Here is a 14,691-nt window from a genome sequence, read left to right as displayed (position 1 = left end):
TTAAAATTAACCACTTACACAGTTATATTGTTTTGAGTTATATTTGTATTACGGCACACTGAGCTTAAAAAGATCATATCCCTTCCAGATATTTTCAGTTTGTCCAGGACAAAAGTATAGATTCATTATTGGTGGTGTTCCCCATAATGTTCTCCCTTTACTGAGAAGAGTGTATATACTATTATGTAACATAGAAATAATTAAATCTAATATATGTATTTTAAACTATTTGGGACTGATTCTTATAAGTGGAGTGCATTTTACTAAAATGTTGTAATTTCTTTGTTATATTGCACAATATGTGGATTGATGGAGTTTTACGGAATATTTTAAATATAAATGAAACTCATATTGTTCTAATTATGTTCTTGTTTTCCCTTTTTCTCAATTAGATGGTCAATGCTCAGCAGAAACAAATCCAACACGAGAAGACAGTACTCCAGCAGACATTCATCACAGAGAAGGCGGAGCTGTTGAAGAAGGAGAAACAAATTGAAGAGGAGAAGAAGAAGCTGGAGAAACAGTTTGAGGAAGAGGTCAAGAAGGCCAAGGCCCTCAAAGAAGAACAGGAACGCCAGAGGAAACAAATGGAGGAGGAGAAAAATAAACTTCAGGCGACCATGGATGCTGCCCTCAACAAACAAAAAGAGGCTGAGAAAGAAATGCTCAACAAGCAAAAAGAGATGCAGGAGCTTGAAAGGAAAAGACTTGAACAAGAAAAGCTGCTTGGCGAGGAGAACAAGAAACTTCGTGAGAAACTGCAGCAGCTCGAGGTCGCCCATAAAGAGCCAATCTCCCACACCAGAGAAATTGATATCCAGACTGACGATGTGCCTGAAGATGAACTGATCCATATGACCATGGTGGAGACAACGAAGCAGGTTATCAATGGCCAAAGTGTTGGGGAGGAGGTTGACAGTAAGAAGGATACAATGTCTTTTGATGGCATCCGCGAGAAAGTACCTGCAAGCAGACTTTATGAAGTTGGCCTTTTGACGAAAAAGGAGTTTGATAACCTGAAGAAGGGCAAAGCCACTGTGCAAGACCTCAGCCAGACTGATAAGTTAAGAACAATTCTGCAGGGCAAGAACTGTATAGGGGGTGTCTTGACACAGTCTAATCAGAAAATGGCAATATATCAAGCTATGAAAGAAAAGAAAATTACTCCTGGCTGGGCTTTGATCCTCCTGGAGGCACAGGCAGCATCTGGCTATGTAGTAGACCCAGTTAAAAACAAGAAACTCTCTGTCAGTGAGGCTGTGAAGGAAGGCCTGATCGGACCTGAACTGCACAACAAAATGCTGTCTGCTGAGAGAGCTGTCATTGGTTACAAAGACCCTTACACTGGTAACAAGATCTCACTCTTTGAAGCTATGAAGAAGGGCTTGATTGACAGAGACCATGCCATTAGGCAGCTTGAGGCTCAGATAGCTACTGGTGGACTCATTGACCCCATAAACAGCCACCGTGTGCCCAACGAGACTGCATACAAACAGGGGCAGTTTGACGCTGAGATGAACAAGATACTGGAGGACCCTTCGGATGACACCAAGGGATTCTTTGATCCTAACACCCAGGAGAAATTAACATACCTTCAGCTAATGCAGAGATGCAGCACAGATCCGGAGACAGGACTGCTGCTCCTGCCCATCACTGACAAGGCTGCTCTGAGCACGTCAACCTACACAGAGGAGGAGACCAAGGATGTGTTCAGCAAGACGACTGTCTCTGTGCCATTCGGAAAATTCAAAGGAAAGACTGTAACTATCTGGGAAATCATCAATTCTGAGTACTTTACCGAGGACCAGAGAAAGGATCTTATTCGTCAGTACAAGACAGGAAAGATCACAGTGGAAAAAATCATCACGATTGTTATCACCATGGCAGAGGAAAAGGAAAAAAAGAATGAAATCGCTTTTGAGGGTCTGAGGGGACCTGTCCTTGCTACTGAACTACTGGAGTCCAAGATAATCGACAAAGACCTCTACAACAAGCTGCACACAGGCAATACAACAATCAAAGAGGTGTCTGAAATGGAGCCTGTTCACAAATCCTTGAAGGGTACAAACTGCATTGCAGGTGTAGTTATTGACTCAACTAAGGAGACTATGTCTTTCTATCAAGCCATGAAGAAGGATATGATGAGGGTAGGGCCTGCTTTAACTCTGCTGGAAGCACAAGCAGGAACAGGATTTGTTGTTGATCCTATAAAGAATCAGAAGTTCACTGTCGATGAAGCTGTGAAAGCAACTGTCATTGGTCCTGAGCTGCATGAAAAACTACTGTCAGCTGAAAGAGGTGTTACAGGCTACAAAGATCCTTACACGGGAAAGACTGTGTCTTTGTTCGAAGCAATGAAGAAAGAACTCATTCCAAAAGATCAGGGCATCAGACTCTTAGACGCGCAACTTGCAACAGGAGGCATCATTGATCCAGTGAAAAGCCACCGCATCCCACATGATGTTGCCTGTAAACGAGGCTTCTTTGATGATGAAATGAACCAGATTCTGAAAAATCCAACTGATGATGTTAAAGGCTACTTTGACCCCAACACACAGGAAAATGTCACATACTCACAGCTATACAAGAGATGTATCACTGACAATAAATCTGGCCTTCAGCTTCTTCCTCTGTCTGAGCAAGCAATCAATGCAAAGGAAGAGCAGACATACACAGACGTCCAAACCAAAGAGGCCATGAGCCAAGCAACAATGGAGCTGCAGTCTGGTCCACTCAAAGGGAAGAAACTCACTATCTGGGAAATTATCCACTCTGAATATATTACAGAGGAACAGAGAATTGACCTGATGAGGCAGTATAGGTCTGGAAAGATTACAATAGAAAAGATCACCAAGATTATGATCACCATTGTATATGAGAAAGAGGCTAAGAAACAAGAACAAGACAGCTTCAAAGGGCTTAGGGCACCGGTTTCTGCCAAGTCACTGTTTGATTCCAAAATCATTGACAAAGCTACGTTTGACATGCTCCAACAGGGCAAAAAGACACCTACACAGGTCAGCGAAAATGTCAATGTAAGCAAGTACCTACAGGGCTCTGACAGTATTGCTGGTGTCTACCTTGAACCAACAAAGGAGAAGATCAGCATCTATCAAGCTATGAAGAAAAATCTTCTGAGATACAACACAGGCCTGTCACTTCTAGAGGCCCAAGCTGCCACAGGGTTCATTATAGATCCAGTGAAGAACCAGTACCTGTCAGTGGATGAAGCAGTTAAAGCAGGCATTGTCGGCCCTGAGCTACATGAGAAACTGCTTGCTGCTGAAAAAGCGGTCACTGGTTACAAAGATCCCTTCACGGGCAAAACAATCTCTCTCTTCCAAGCAATGGAAAAAGATCTAATCATTAAGGAGCATGTCATGCCACTCTTGGAGGCCCAACTGAGTTCAGGAGGAATCATTGATCCTGTAAACAGCCACCGTGTTCCTATTGACGTTGCCTATCAGAAGAGCTTTTTCAGCAAAGACATGACACACACCTTCTCGGAACCATCTGACGATAACAAAGCTTTCTCAGACCCCAATTCAGATGATAAAGTAACATACAAACAGCTGAAAGAGAAGTGCACTAGAGATCCTGATTCAGGCATGAACCTTCTACCACTTTCCAAGCCACAGGCCCCTACTGTGGTGGAGAAGACATACCTCTACACGGAGGAACAGACGCAGAATGACCTGGCCACAACACAAATTGACCTCCCCAGTTCACTTGAGTCCCTTGCTGGAGGGTCAAAAAGTATCTGGGACATCATGAACTCAAATCTACTTCCTGAGCAAGAGAGGAAGAAGCTGATGGAGGAGTATCGTTCTGGAAGTATCACTAGGGAGCGCATGATCATCATCATTATTGAGATTATGGAGCAGAGAGAGATCATCAGAGGTGAAACTGTTAAGTCCTGCAACACAATCAGACGTAGGGTCACTATCGAGGAGCTTTACAATTCCCGTATCATTGACCTGGAGACATTCAACCTGCTGAAGCAAGACAAAAGAAACATCCGTGACATTATGGAGATGCAGAGTGTGAAGCAGTATCTGTTTGGCACGGGCTGCGTTGCTGGTGTCATGTCTGACTCTACCTCCAGGATGAGCATTTATTCAGCGATGAAGAGAGGGTTCTTGAAGCCTGAAATTGCCCTTAGTCTCCTGGAAGCACAAGCAGCAACAGGATTCATAATTGATCCTGTGAGAAACGAGACACTCACTGTTGATGAGGCTGTCCGCAAGGGTGTGGTCGGCCCTGAGATCCACGACAGACTTCTGTCAGCTGAGAGAGCGGTCACAGGCTACAAGGACCCTTACAGTGGCAAAATCATATCTCTCTTCCAAGCAATGAAAAAGGACCTTGTTCTGGAGGATTATGCTCTGAAAATGTTGGAGGCTCAGACTGCCACAGGAGGCATTATGGATCCTGAATTCTACTTCCACCTCCCAGCAGATATTGCCACACAGAGAGGATACATCAACAAGGAAACAAATGAAAGGCTTGCTGATGATGTAAAGGGATTTGTTGACCCTGTCACTGAGGAGAAACTTTCTTATGCCCAATTACTCAAGAGATGCAAGATTGACCCTACCAATGGGATGTGCTTGCTGTCACTGGGAGACAAGAGACTGATGTTCAAAGGTCTTAGAAAACAGATCACCATAGAGGAGATGTTACGCTCTCAGATCATCGACCAACAGACGGTCACTGAGCTGAATGAAGGTCTGATTTCAGTGGAAGAGGTTAGCCGTAGACTCCAAAAATACCTTGAGGGCACAAGCTGTATCGCTGGTGTTTATGTAGAGGGAACTAATGACCGTCTATCAATCTACCAAGCCATGAAAAAGAACATGATCAGGCCAGGAACTGCCTTTGAACTGCTGGAGGCTCAGGCTGCCACAGGCTATGTAATTGACCCAATCAAAAATCTGAAACTTACTGTCAATGAATCTATCAAGATGGGAATAGTGGGGCCAGAATTCAAAGACAAGCTTCTCTCTGCTGAGCGTGCCGTGACAGGTTACAGAGACCCCTATTCCGGAAAGACAATCTCTCTGTTCCAGGCCATGAAGAAGGGGCTCATCTTAAAAGACCATGGAATACGTCTCCTTGAGGCTCAGATTGCCACTGGTGGAATCATTGACCCAGAGGAGAGTCATCGCTTGCCAGTGGAGGTGGCCTACAACCGTGGCCTCTTCGACGAGGAGATGAATGAGATTCTCACAGATCCATCAGATGACACCAAGGGTTTCTTCGATCCCAACACTGAGGAGAACCTGACCTACCTCGGGCTAATGGAGAGGTGCATCACTGACCCAGCTACTGGCCTTGTGCTCCTGCTACTGAAGGAGAAGAAGCGCGAGAGACAGACCTCCTCCAAATCCTCTGTCCGCAAACGCAGAGTGGTCATTGTGGACCCAGAGTCAGGCAAAGAGATGACTGTCTATGAGGCATTTAGAAAGCAGCTCATTGACCATCAGACCTACCTAGAGCTTTCTGAGCAGGAGTGTGAGTGGGAAGAGATCACACAGACATCCTCTGATGGCGTTGTCAAGTCAATGATCATCGACAGACGGTCAGGAAGACAGTATGACATTGATGACGCCCTCGCACGAGGCCTCATCGACCAGACTTCACTTAGTACATACCGCTCCGGAAACCTGTCCATCACTGAGTTTGCTGACATGCTGTCTGGAAACATGGGTGGTTTCCGCTCCCGGTCATCCTCTTTTGGTTCCACCTCTGGTTCCACCTCATCATCATACAATCCCATGAGCCCCATACCCTCCATTAGACCCCCTGCAATCATGTGGAATGACCCCACAGAGGAGACTGGCCCTGTAGCTGGAATCCTGGATACAGACACTTTGGAGAAGGTGTCAGTCACAGAGGCCATGCACAGGAACCTTGTGGACAATATCACAGGCCAAAGACTACTTGAGGCACAAGCCTGCACAGGGGGCATAATCGACCCAACTACTGGGGAACGATTTGCTGTTACTGAGGCAACCGAGAAAGGGCTTGTGGACAAGGTGATGGTGGACCGTATCAACCTGGCTCACAAAGCTTTCAATGGATTTGAGGACCCAAGAACCAAAGTGAAAATGTCTGCCTCCCAAGCTCTAAAGAAAGGCTGGCTGTATTATGAAGCTGGGCAACGTTTTCTGGAAGTCCAATACCTTACGGGGGGGCTGATTGAACCGGATGTTGAGGGCAGAGTCTCACTGGACGAATCCATCAGAAAGGGCACAATTGATGCTCGCACTGCTCAGAAGTTGAGAGATGTGAGTGCTTACTCCAAATACCTGACATGTCCCAAAACCAAACTAAAAATCTCTTACAAAGATGCCATGGACAGAAGCATGGTTGAGGAAGGATCTGGCCTGCGACTGCTGGAGGCCTCCTCACAGTCAAGCAAAGGGCTGTACAGCCCATACAATGCCAGCAATTCCGGGTCCGCCGCTGGCTCCCGGTCCGGGTCTAGGACTGGATCCAGAACAGGGTCCAGAAGAGGCAGCTTTGATGCCACAGGTTCCGGTTTCAGTATGAACTTCTCATCCTCCTCCTACACCAGCTCCAGCAGTTACGGTGGCCGCAGATATGATGCAGGACCTCATAATGGGCTCATGGATGAGCTAGCCCAAGCCCTTGCGGCTCTAGCAATGATCAGGCCATGCAGCTCAGAAGAACAACGAGCCTTCCCAATGATGATACCAATGCATACCACAGTCGCATAATTTATAGGAAAAGAAATTGACATTTGAAAAACAAATAATTAATTTATTCTGCTCACGTGGTCAGATTCGGAAATGGCTGGAAGTAATTAAATGCAGTTCCTCATATAGATGTCTAAAACAATGCCTTATCTCTCCAGCCTTAATTTCTTATAATTATTAGATACATTTAATGTTTTGTTCCATTTTATTGCAATTTTTATTGATTAGTAAGTCAATTTAAATTTTAAGAGCAAAGTATCGGATTTAGTTTTTACTTCATATAAAGTGATCACAACTGATTTTATAGTTCGCGTTAACACAACTTGTATACTTAAGCTTTCCGAAACGAATATATGTACTTCGAACAGATATATTTTTCCAGTTTTCTTTTTCTTTTTAAACTTAAGAATATTTTTGTCCTCTTTCTTTTATCTGTTTGACAATATCCTATGAAATATGCCAACATAGATATTACAGTGACGCTTTTAGATGTCTTCATATTCCTGAATGTCTGTATAGAGTTTGACCCAGAGTTTTTATTTTATTTTAATTATTTTTTTTAAGTGAAATTACTTATCTGGCAAAGTAAAACAAATAGTCGCAGAGCAGAATAAAAAAACACTACATAAACAGTGGAAGACGACTGCAACATTCAAAGTTTAATGAACTGCTTCCCTGCCTACATCCCAGACAACATTGCCCTTTCTGTTCAGTGGACAGGCCCATGTACCAAGTCATCACCTTATTCTTTAATCACCCACTCCAAAGTTATGAACTATTATACCCATCATTATGGACTACTATACCCACCATTTACCCCTTGTCAAGTGTTCCTGGTAGACTGTCCTAAGAAGATGTCAGGCTTCACCATGCTTCCTCTGACATTAGAGGCAAAGATCTGCATCCTGGATGTTGCTTTGGTTCTTGTAAGTTGAAATCAGTTTTCTGATTTTGTAATTTAGTAATGTAGTTTTGTTATCTACTTCCCTTTCATCACAGCCATATACCTTCTCTACTCTCCTCTGATTCTGTTTTTTCTCTTCCCCCTTTATCGCTAGTATTTCAATTCTAGTTTGAAAGAAAGCGCTATCAAACGTTTTTATTAGTTGGATGATTATGATCATGCCTTTTTCCCCTCAGTATTTTAAGATGATTGATTCCCTTTTTTGACAGATGTCTCATTCCATCAGAATTCGATGGGGATTTGCAGATACTCAGATGGGCATGGCTGATGAGTCTCTTAACAGGGACGATATCCCAATTCAACAGCTTCACCATCCAGAAATGCAGGTAAATTCATCATCCACCATATAAAGCATTAAATCATCAAATACATTTGGAATGTATTTATTTGTTTGCATTACAATTATTTTAGCTTTTTTTTATTTATTTTTTACTGTTGTTGGTTTTGTTGTCTCAAAATTATTATTTTTGTTTTGTTTTTAGATCTACCATTGAGTACCTTTCTTCCATTGCATCTCCCTCATTTTTGAAGACAGTTGAGGCTTGTGACCCCTGAACTCTCCCTGGGATACCATACTAGGAACAAACTCCATGAATTTTTGTCCAACATTACTTGAATATTGATCATAATCCCCCCTATTTTGGATTACAACTCTTACATGTACACATCACTATGTTTATGGGCTTTCACATGGTCAGCGCCATGAAGATGAAATGCAATGTAATCTTCATTTCTGTAGGCAACATTAATGTAACATCAGTCAAAACCAAAGTAAATAGTTGTTGAGATGACATTGCAATATATGATCTGATATTACAATACATTGAATGAATGTACATGTTTTATAGGATGAATACATTTCAAGACATTTTCCTACATTCTACATATTTCCTTTGCAAAAATGATTTTGAAGCTTTGTCATATGTTGCTTTTAAACCAGTATTGGAGCTCTTGTTTTCCATACCGAGTATGTTTTTTTCTGTTCTGCTTCTAGGAAGTGTTTTACTTCTGTAAATCTTCGTTTTCATTTTTCATCATATTTTTCGTATCTTTATATAATACATTTTTGCTTTGCATGTTTTACTAACTTGGTAATAAATATTTTGGGAAAAAAATAATTGTAAGAAGAAGAGAATAGGACATGAATCTGCTCTGCAAAACATGTTTTGTTAAATGCGGATTTAAGTGGTAACAAGATATTTAATCAAAACTAACTGGTTGGTTTTGCTCATTAACAGATTTTTGTGTTGAGTGGCATGGTGAGTGGAATCTGGTGTATGTTTTGATGATAACACTTTAATGTAAATAAATGTGCTATTAAAAAGGTAATCTTGTCAACTACATTTCAATATCCAGGTAAATCACACGTTCTGACATGGAATTATCTACACAGTGACTGTATAGCATGCAGAACATATCACTATTTTCAGCATAACACGTAAGATTACATTGTGTGTACCTGTAGGCGCATTATAGATTTTCACACTGAAGGCTATAAACCAATTTATTGGTAGCAGCATCTGATATACTGTCTGTTTTTTCATGCAAAATTGCTCAATTGATTCAAATGACTTCAGTTTAAGCCATTGTATTTTGTGGTAGGCCTTATACTTTAGTTTAGTAATTTTATTGTGGTATGCATATACTTAAGCTTAAAAGCATTGTTCTGTACAGTGGTGGGTGGAAAAATTACACAATTGTCATACTTAAGTAAAAATACCTTAATAAGAAATGACAAAGGTGAAAGTCACCCAGTAAAATAATACTTGAGTAAAAGTCAAAGTATTTGGTTTTAAATATACTGTACTTAAGTACCAGAAGTAAATGTAATTGCTAAAGTATACTTAAGTGTGTGAATTTGACCATTTTCCTGTCCTGCTAAGCATTCAAAATATAACTAGTACTTTTGGGTGTCAGGGAAAATGTATGGAGTAAAAAGTACATTGTTTTCTGTAGTGAAGTAAAAGTTGTAAAAAATATAAATTGTAAAGTACAGATACCCCCAAAAACGACATAAGTATTACTTTAAAGTATTTTACTTAGTGAGCACCATAATTCATTGGACAGTGACCATTTTTTGGTTATTTTGTTTCTGTACTGTAGCACTTTGAGTTTGAAAGGATACAATGAGGGTGAAGTGCAGACTGTCAGCTTTAATTTGAGGGTATTTTCATACATATCGGATGAACCGTTTAGAAATGACAGCACCTTTTGTACATAGTCCCCCCATTTTAAGGTACTACAAGTATTTGTTGAATTGGCTTCACAGATGTGTGTCGTTAGGCAGGTGTATTCATTTCTGTCGTTAGTGAATGCAGGAGAGCTGTTGAATAGTATTGATTCTAGACTTTGCTATTGCCTTTGGAGGTTGTTGTTGGGGTGTGACAACATGAGGAAGACAGCAGTGTCGATGCAAATGAAGCTGCCTGTCATAAGGCTCAGAAATGAAAATCAGTCAATCAAGAACATTGCAAAAACACTGGGCATGCCCAAGTCAACAGTATGGTTCATCATTAACAAGAAAAAAACAACCGGTGAACTCAATTATGTCAAAAGACCCGGTAGACTGAGGAAGACCACTGTAGTGATTGACCGGAGAATACTCTCTATGGTGAAGAAAACCCCCCTGACAACAGCCCAACAGATCAAAAACACTCCCCTGGATGCAGGTGTAGATGTGTCAAAGTCTACCATACGTAGAAGACTACAGAGGGTACACTACAAGATGCAAACCACTGAAGAACAGAAAGGCAAGATTATAGTTTGCTAAAAAACCACGTAAAAGAGCCCTAAGAGTTCTGGAAAAAAGTATTGTGGACAGATGAGACAAAGATTAACCAGAGTGATGGAAAGATAAATGTGTGGAGAGAAAAAAGACATGCCCATGATCCAAAGCATGGGCCTGTATGGGTGCCAGTGGAACAGGCTCACTTGTCTTCATCGATGATGTGACTCCAGTCTACAGAAATATTTTATCTGCTCAGATAAAACCAAATGCCTCCAAACTCATTGGAGAGCAGGAGTGTGGCATACTGCTTGGCATACTGCTAGAGCAACGAAGGGGTTTTTGATGGCCAAAAAGTGGAAAATCCTTGACACAGTTAATCACCGGATCTGAATTCAATTGAACATGCATTTTACATGCTGAAGAGGAGACTGAAGGCAATAAGTCCCCGAAACAAGCAGGAACTGAAGATGGCTGCAGTACAGGCCTGGCAGAGCATCACCAGGGAAGATACCCAGCATCTGGTGATGTCGATGTATCGCAGACTTCAAGCAGTCATTGCATGCAAAGGATATGCGACCAAATATTAACAATGATTACTTTATTTTACATTATGTTAAACTGTCCAATGTTTTTGGATGCCCGAAAATGGGGGGGACTATGTACAAAAGCTTCTATAATTTCTAAACGGTTCATCCGATATGTATGAAAATACCCTCAAATTAAAGCTGGCAGTCTGCACTTCACCCTCATTGTCATTGTATCCTTTCACACTCAAAGTGCTACAGTACAGAACCAGAATAAATGGTCACTGTCCAATGAATTATGGTGCTCACTGTAAGTACTTTACACCACTGGTACAGTATACCATAGTAGAATCATTATAGGTGAATGAAGTAGTGTCTTTAATGCCCTCTACTTGCTGTCTACAAGCACTACTGTCTGCATTATTTAATTTCACCATTATGAGGGCACTATTAGTTTGACTTACAAGTAATTTCAACTCATGTCCTCTTGGAATCAGATGTATTGGAATACAAGCAAACAATGAACCCTCATTCACGATTCAGCTACCAACTTCATTTCATGGATACATTTTCTGTCAGCGACTTGGAGAACGTTATTAGAGACTTAGATATACAGTATATGTGTGTCTGTGTGGAAGGGTGTGGAAGTTGTGCTCTATTTGTCTATATATCCAGGTCTGTACCCAAACAATTTGTCTATATATCCAGGTCTGTACCCAAACAATTTGAACTTCTACTTTTAAAAATCCACCTCTCCAAAAACAAGTCTCTCACCGTTGCCGCCTGCTATAGACCCCCCTCGGCCCCTAGCTGTGCTCTGGACACCATATGTGAACTGATTGCCCCCCATCTATCTTCAGAGCTTGTGCTACTAGGCGACCTAAACTGGGACATGCTTAACACCCCAGCCATTCTACAATCCAAGCTTGATGCCCTCAATCTCACACAAATTATTAATGAACCCACCAGGTACAACCCCAAAGCCGCAAACACTGGCACCCTCATAGATATCATCCTAACCAATGTGCCCTCTAATTACACCTCTGCTGTTTTCAACCAAGATCTCAGCGATCACTGCCTCATTGCCTGCACCCGTAATGGGTCAGCGGTCAAACGACCTCCACTCATCACTGTCAAACGCTCCCTGAAACATTTCAACGAGCAAGCCTTTCTAATCGACCTGGCCCTGGTATCCTGGAAGGATATTGACCTCATCCCGTCAGTAGAGGATGCCTGGTTATTTTTTAAAAATGCCTTCCTCTCCATCTTAAATAAGCATGCCCCTTTCAAGAAATTTAGAACCAGGAACAGATATAGCCCTTGGTTCTCCCCAGACCTGACTGCCCTTAACCAACACAAAAATATCCTGTGGCGTTCTGCATTAGCATCGAACTGCCCCCGCGATATGCAACTTTTTAGGGAAGTTAGAAACCAATACACACAGGCAGTTAGAAACGCCAAGGCTAGCTTTTTCAAACAGAAATTTGCTTCGTGTAACTCCAACTCTAAAAAGTTCTGGGACATTGTAAAGTCCATGGAGAATAAGAACACCTCCTCCCAACTGCCCACTGCACTGAGGATAGGAAACTCTGTCACCACCGATAAGCCCACTATAATTGAGAATTTCAATAAGCATTTTTCTACGGCTGGCCATGCTTTCCACCTAACTACCCCTACTGCATTCAACAGCACTGCACCCCCCACAGCTACTCGCCCAAGCCTCCCCCATTTCTCCTTCTCCCAAATCCATTCAGCTGATGTTCTGAAAGAGCTGCAAAATCTGGACCCCTACAAATCAGCTGGGCTTGACAATCTGGACCCTTTCTTTCTAAAATTATCTGCCGAAATTATTGCAACCCCTATTACTAGCCTGTTCAACCTCTCTTTCGTGTCGTCTGAGATTCCCATAGATTGGAAAGCAGCTGCTGTCATCCCCCTCTTCAAAGGAGGTGACACTCTTGACCCAAGTTGCTACAGACCTATATCCATCCTACCCTGCCTTTCTAAGGTCTTCGAAAGCCAAGTCAACAAACAGATTACCGACTATTTTGAATCCCACCGCACCCTCTCCGCTATGCAATCTGGTTTCAGAGCTGGTCATGGGTGCACCTCAGCCACGCTCAAGGTCCTAAACGACATCGTAACCGCCATCGATAAGAAACATTACTGTGCTGCCGTATTCATTGACCTGGCCAAAGCTTTTGACTCTGTTAATCACCACATCCTCATCGGCAGACTTAGTAGCCTTGGTTTCTCAAACGATTGCGTCGCCTGGTTCACCAACTACTTCTCTGACAGAGTTCAGTGTGTCAAATCGGAGGGCCTACTGTCTGGACCTCTGGCAGTCTCTATGGGGGTACCACAGGGTTCAATTCTTGGGCCAACTCTTTTCTCTGTATACATAAATGATGTCGCTCTTGCTGCTGGTGAATCTCTGATCCACCTCTACGCAGACGACACCATTCTGTATACTTCTGGCCCTTCTTTGGACACTGTGTTAACAACCCTCCAGACGAGCTTCAATGCCATTCAACTCTCCTTCCGTGGTCTCCAACTGCTCCTAAACACAAGTAAAACTAAATGTATGCTCTTCAACCGATCGCTGCCTGCACCTGCCCGCCCATCCAGCATCACTTCTCTGGACGGTTCTAACTTAGAATTTGTGGACAACTACAAATACCTAGGTGTCTGGTTAGACTGTAAACTCTCCTTCCAGACTCACATCAATCATCTCCAATCCAAAGTGAAATCTAGAATTAGCTTCCTATTTCGCAACAAAGCATCCTTCACTCATGCTGCCAAACATACCCTCGTAAAACTGACCATCCTACCAATCCTCGACTTCGGCGATGTCATTTACAAAATAGCCTCCAATACCCTACTCAACAAGCTGGATGCAGTCTATCACAGTGCCATCCGTTTTGTCACCAAAGCCCCATATACAACCCACCACTGCGACCTGTATGCTCTCGTTGGCTGGCCTTCACTTCATCATCGTCGCCAAACACATTGGCTCCAGGTCATCTACAAGACCCTGCTAGGTAAAGTCCCCCTTATCTCCGCTCACTGGTCACCATAGCAGCACCCACCTGTGGCACGCGCTCCAGCAGGTATATCTCTCTGGTCACCCCTAAAGCCAACTCCTCCTTTGGTCGTCTCTCCTTCCAGTTCTCAGCTGCCAATGATTGGAACGAACTACAAAAATCTCTAAAACTGGAAACACTTATCTCCCTCACTAGCTTTAAGCACCTGCTATCAGAGCAGCTCACAGATCTCTGCACCTGTACATAGCCCATCTTTAATTGAGCCCAAACTACTACCTTTTCCCCTACTGTATTTATTTATTTTATTTATTTTGCTCCTTTGCACCATATTATTTATATTTATATTTTAACTTTTAACTTTCTTCAAACTACAAATCTACCATTCCAGTGTTTTTTTCTTGCCATACTTTATTTACTTTGCCACCATGGCATTTTTTTTGCCTTTACCTCCATTATCTCACATCATTTGCTCACATTGTATATAGTCTTATTTTTTTTCTACTGCATCATTGATTGTATGTTGTTTTACTCCATGTGTAACTCTGTGTTTTTGTATGTTGTCGAACTGCTTTGCTTTATCTTGGCCAGGTCGCAATTGTAAATGAGAACTTGTTCTCAACTTGCCTACCTGGTTAAATAAAGGTGAAATAAATAAATAAATAAATAAATGTCTATGTGTGTTTCTTTCTATGCTAATGTTAGCCTTTGA

The 14,691-nt window shown here is 42.2% G+C and overlaps 1 protein-coding gene across 21 annotated transcripts in view; it reads left to right on the top strand.

The window, feature by feature from the left end:
• Positions 1-9,015, top strand: part of LOC115177330 (plectin) — a 191,776-nt gene extending 182,761 nt beyond the window's left edge. For 20 of the 21 annotated variants that reach the window (XM_029738007.1, XM_029738005.1, XM_029738015.1 and 17 more), the window contains 3 exons: positions 393-7,648; positions 7,896-8,012; positions 8,169-9,015. In XM_029738007.1, the coding sequence (XP_029593867.1) occupies positions 393-6,743 (6,351 nt within the window). In that variant the 3' untranslated portion in view covers positions 6,744-7,648; positions 7,896-8,012; positions 8,169-9,015. The remainder of the gene's footprint in view (positions 1-392; positions 7,649-7,895; positions 8,013-8,168) is intronic. The other variant, XM_029737997.1, reaches the window with a different exon arrangement.
• The last annotated feature ends 5,676 nt before the right edge of the window (positions 9,016-14,691 follow it).

This window comes from Salmo trutta, chromosome 37 (assembly GCF_901001165.1).
Source record: "Salmo trutta chromosome 37, fSalTru1.1, whole genome shotgun sequence".
NCBI classification, from domain to species: Eukaryota; Metazoa; Chordata; class Actinopteri; order Salmoniformes; family Salmonidae; genus Salmo; species Salmo trutta.
This window is presented reverse-complemented; position numbering and strand designations above follow the sequence as displayed.